This window comes from Symphalangus syndactylus, chromosome 5 (assembly GCF_028878055.3).
Source record: "Symphalangus syndactylus isolate Jambi chromosome 5, NHGRI_mSymSyn1-v2.1_pri, whole genome shotgun sequence".
Taxonomy (NCBI): domain Eukaryota; kingdom Metazoa; phylum Chordata; class Mammalia; order Primates; family Hylobatidae; genus Symphalangus; species Symphalangus syndactylus.
The window spans coordinates 30,536,046-30,541,301 of record NC_072427.2 but is presented as its reverse complement, the minus strand read 5'-3'; the positions used below and the strand labels follow the sequence as shown (position 1 = coordinate 30,541,301).

The 5,256-nt window shown below is 54.0% G+C and overlaps 1 protein-coding gene across 1 annotated transcript; it reads left to right on the top strand.

Annotated features, from left to right (window-relative positions):
* Positions 1 to 1,083: 1,083 nt before the first annotated feature.
* Positions 1,084 to 5,256, top strand: COMMD4 (COMM domain containing 4). The gene is given in 9 exon segments (XM_063638748.1): positions 1,084 to 1,206; positions 3,195 to 3,205; positions 3,341 to 3,395; positions 3,397 to 3,408; positions 3,634 to 3,673; positions 3,975 to 4,094; positions 4,247 to 4,327; positions 4,685 to 4,861; positions 4,948 to 5,256. Coding segments are annotated over 9 exon segments (621 nt in total). The 5' UTR covers positions 1,084 to 1,122; the 3' UTR covers positions 4,989 to 5,256.

Here is a 5,256-nt window from a genome sequence, read left to right as displayed (position 1 = left end):
CTCCGTCTCAAAAAAAAAAAAAAAAATTAAAAATCTTTACAACAGCTATTTACAAAGCATTTACATTGTATTAGGTACTATAGTAATCTAGAGATGATTTAAAGTATACGGAAGGATGTGCACAGGTTATTTGCAAATACTATGCCATATTATATCAGGGACTTGAGTATCTGTGAATTTTGATATCTCTGGGGTCCTGGAACCAACATCCTGAGGTTACCAAGGGAAGACTGTGTTCAATTTCTTCTCTGGTTAATTAGTCTATTCTCTAATGTATTTTTGTTGTTGTTTGTCTTTTTGTTTTTGCCTCTTCAAGTCAATGTCGGAAACTTATTTGTTCTAGACTACCATTAGCTCAAAGCTACCAGTAAGCAGACTACACTGCAATCTAAGCAACCGATTTTTCTTCCCCATCAGATTGGCAAAAATTAAGATAAGCATCCATTGATGTTGAAGCTTTAGGGAGTTTTCCTGAGCAAGTTAATTATGACAGCCCTTTTTGCTAGGCACCTAGACGATTCATCAAAATGAAATAAAATATCCATGCACTTGAAGAAGTTATCTGGTTTATTTCCTTACCTGGGTGCTGGTTATGTGAGGTGTACAGTTGATGAAAACTTATTAAGCTTTATAATAGGTACAATTTTCTGTATATGTAGTATATTTCAATAGTTTTAAAAATATGTCTTTTGCCACAGCCCGCAGCTGTGTATAATGCTATTTGCTTAACAGTGGAAAACATGGCAACGACCTGAAACACCCTGGCTCCCGGGATCCTACCCCCTTAAACAAATGAAATAACTTCCACTGTCTTTTCTAATGCCTTAATTCGGTCCTCAGTTAAACTGGCGGTTGGCGCCAGTTTTTTCCAGGGAAGGATTCTGGGAGACGGAGGAGGAGACGTCAGCATTTCGCCCTCCCACCGGCACCTCCAGTGGGCTGCGGTCCGCTCCCAGCCTCACTCGAGCAGGCCCCGCCCTCCCAGAGGCTGTTAGTCCAAGTCACGTGATCGTCGACTCAGCTGACCCGGTCGGAACGGAAAAAGAGATTCCCGGACCCTGGCTTCTTGGCGCGATTGTGAGGCACCAGGGGTGAAGCGAGGCTTGGGCTGCTGGAGCGGGAATGAGGGGGCGCCAAGTGGCTCCGGAAACTGGAGGAGGTTGTACTGGCCTCTCCGCAAACACAGTGTGTGCGGGCGTGAGGGCTGTGGGTCTGCTAGGGAAAAGTCCACCGCTTTCCCGCTCCTGAGACGGGGGCGGGGGTAGAAGGTAGGAGGCGGGTAAGACAGAGCAGGCCGGCCGGCTTAGAGTCCCGGTGCTTCCCTGGGGAAAGGAAGGGCCCCTGCCTCCCGGGGCAGGAACTAGGGCTTGTCTGGAGCTGGGATTCCTTTCAGGTCTTCCCCAGCCCCAAGAGGACCCCCCAAGGACACCCCCTTCCCCAGCCCTGCTGTGGGGCTTGTACAAGAAGGTGCTTAGAATCAGGCTCACTCTTGCACACTGTTAGGAAGCCCCTCCGCTCTTTCCAGAGCCAGAAAGTAGTAGTTTTGGGGTTGAGACTTATCTATACATCCATCCAATCCATCCATCCGTACGTTCTAAGCGCATACTCTATACCATGAAGTGTGCTAGGCACTGGGAGGACTTGAGCTGCCGAGGGAAGGGGAAATCGGAGGCTTGAATTGGCAGTCATAGTTAAGGCTCTAGGGGCAGAGACCTAACTGCGCCTTGTGTGTAGTGTGCTAAGGGCGCTCCCTGAGGATGCCATCAACCTTAAAGGCGGATGGCAGGAGCTGGCTGGCTGAAGTACAGTTTGTGTACCAGGGGTTGGGAGGCAAGGGTGCGAGGCGTGTGTCTTCAGACAGGGAACAGCTGTGCAGAGACTTCAGATGAGAGAGAGCATGGCTCCCCAGGAATGAATGCATTTCCCATAGCTGGAGAGTATCATCTGGATGTTGGGGAAGGATGAAGCTGAACAAATAAAGACCAAATCTTCCTGGCTCTTGGATCACCACAATCAAGATAATGAACATATCCACCGGCCTCCATAATTTCCTTGTGTGAGGGGCTATTTTAAGAAGTATTATCAAGAAGGGCTGTTCTGGCTGGGTGCGGTGGCTGACGCCTGTAATCCTAGCACTTTGGGAGAGTGAAGAGGGTGGATCACCTGAGGTCAGGAGTTCGAGACCAGCATGGCCATGACACTCCAGCCTGGGCAACAGAGGGAGACTCTTATTTTTTTATTTTTTTAAAAAAGAAGGGCTGGTCTGATGTGTCACTTAAAGGATAGCAAGCCACTGGCCGGGCGCCGTGGCTCATGCCTGTAATCCCAGCGCTTTGGGAGGCTGACGGGGGGCGGGTCACCTGAGGTTGGGAGTTCGACACCAGCCTGGCTAAAATGGTGAAACCCTGTCTCTACTAAAAATACAAAATTAGCCGGGTGTGGTGGCACATGCCTGTAATCCCAGCTATTTGGGAGGCTGAGGCAGAAGAATCACTTGAACCTGGGAAGCAGAGGTTGCGGTGAGCCGAGGTCACGCCATTGCACTCCAGCCTGGGGAACAAGAGTGGAACTGTCTCAAAAAAAAAAAAAAAAAAAGGATAGCAAGCCACAGACAATGCAGCAGGCATGGAGGCGAGAGCAAGGCTGGTGTCCCTGAGCAGCAGCAGGGAAGCTGGAGTGGCTGGACTTGTGTGGGTATGGGGAAGAAGGGAGAGAGGTCACTCGTCTCTGTGAGGCCCAGGACTTTGTTTTATCCCCTGCTGTACCCCCAGCACTTAGAGTGGGAGCTAGCATAGAGAAGGCGCCCAATTGATGTTTGCTGAGCAGATGAATGCCTGGAGTAGACCTCAGAGCAGGGTTTGGTGGCAGGGTGGGTCAGGGAGAAAGTTTACTCAACAGCCTGGTGATAGGGGAGAACAAGTGGCCAGAGGGTATCCATCTATGTCGGGGACCAGAGGTTCCTGCTGGGCAGCAGTGTGGGAGACACACGGATCATGGCCACACCTCAGACCTCCCTCCAGCCTGATGACCTGCCTCCCTCCCTTGCAGAGGTTCCGGTTCTGTGGTGATCTGGACTGTCTCGACTGGGTCCTGGCAGAGATCAGCACGCTGGCCAAGATGGTTGAGTGCACGGGGTCTAGTCTGGGTGGAGGAGGGGTGTTGGGCTGGGGATTGTGGGTGTAGTTGATGGTGAGGTTTCTCTGGGGTTAGGGCCTCAGTGCTGTCAGCCTGTGCTACCATGCTTTGTGACCTTGATCAGTGGCTGGCCTGCTCTGAGCTTGTCCCCAGGAAGGAGGGGTGAGGTTTGCCAGCCTGGCTGGTGTAAGGACTTCCCTCGCAGTCCTCTGAAGTTGCGGCTGCTCTGCAGCCAGGTACTAAAGGAGCTGCTGGCTGGAACAGGGAATTGATGTGAGTACAAGATCCAGCACCCCATTGTCCCATGACCTTATGACCCCCAGTGCCCTGAAACTCTGCACTAGGCCCAGGGTGATGGGTGAACCAGCCTCTCAACCTCTCTGGGCACCTCCCTTCCTTCTTTCCAGCCTGTCTGTTCCTTATCACAGGATCCAGGCTGGGGATAAGGGGCTGGTGAGCAGGGGCCTGGCACCCCCTGAAGGTCTCCTTTCCCCATAGTATGAGAAGATCCTGAAGCTCACGGTTGATGCTAAGTTTGGTGAGTAGCCCGCTGAGTCTACAGGCCCCAGGCAACCCTGGGAACTCGGCCTCGTGCCTGGTACAGAGGGGCTCCCCACCCCTCCCAGCAGCATCCTTAACCTGCCTTCCCTAGTGGAGGAGCATGAGGGAAAGAAAGACATTGACCTTCCCACCTTCCTGTCCTCTGCCAGCTCCTGGTGGAGCAGTAGCAGTGCCTGTGGCTCCAGGAGGCCTTGGGGCCTTGAGCTGAAGTTAATAGGGTAACAGGGAGGTGGCTGGACCCACAGTGACACCCCCTGCCCCACCCATGGGTCCCTCAGAGTCAGGCGATGTGAAGGCCACAGTGGCAGTGCTGAGTTTCATCCTCTCCAGTGCGGCCAAGCACAGTGTCGATGGCGAATCCTTGTCCAGTGAACTGCAGCAGCTGGGGCTGCCCAAAGGTACGGGTTGTGGGTGGGCAGCTGGGCAGCCTGTGAGCCAAGGGCTGCTAGAGAGGGGGACAGGCCCTGAGGTGTACCCTGCCCTGTTTGGGCCAGGAGCCCAAGCCCAGCTCCCACCTGCTACCTCCAGAGCTACTCCATTCTACCCCCAGAGCACGCGGCCAGCCTGTGCCGCTGTTATGAGGAGAAGCAAAGCCCCTTGCAGAAGCACTTGCAGGTCGGCAGCCTGCGCAGTAAGTATGAGGCCAGCCAGGGTCTGGGCTCATTCTAGAAGGTGCACGCAGCATGCAAAGTGCATGGAGAGTCCAGGGAGATGACTTAACCATGGTCACATGGTTACTAGCAGCCATAGAGCTGGGACCTGGCCCTGGGTCTCCTGACTCCAGCCAAGGTTTCTTGTCACTGAGGTCTGCTGTGGGTGATCCGAACTGATTATCGGGTACCTGCCCGGTTCTGAGCCTGGGTCAGCAGGATGGGAGCTTCTTAGAGGCCACATAGCCTTGAAGGGTTGAGAGCTGAGCGAGGGTGTCGGCTGAGGGCCACTTGGCTTGCCTGCTTTGATCCTGAGAGCCACCCGCCCCATCTCACAGTGAATAGGTTGGGAGGTGTGGGCTGGTGGGTGGACTACACCCTGAGCTCCAGCCTGCTGCAGTCCGTGGAAGAGCCCATGGTGCACCTGCGGCTGGAGGTGGCAGCTGCCCCAGGGACCCCAGCCCAGCCTGTTGCGATGTCCCTCTCAGCAGACAAGTTCCAGGTCCTCCTGGCAGGTGAGGCTCAGCTATTCCTCGATGGGTAAGAGGCTCTGCCAGGTCCACCTGACTGCCTCCCACCTGCCCACCTCTTCCCTCTGCAGAACTGAAGCAGGCCCAGACCCTGATGAGCTCCCTGGGCTGAGGAGAAAGGTGTTCCAGGCCTGTGTGGAGCTGCCCTGCCCGTATGGAGTCACGCCCTCTGAACTGCTCTTCAGGAGGCAGCCCTGGTTCTCAGATGCTGAGGCCCTGGCCTGGACTCTGGCCTCCCAGATCCTCAGCTGCCTCACTTCTCTCTTGAGAACTCAGCTCAGGGCTCCTGAGGACCTTTCCCAGCATTACCTTCCCTTCCCTTGAAAGGCAATTGTTGGCTGTTTTCATGAGCAGGAAAAATAAACAGAAGTATAAAGGAA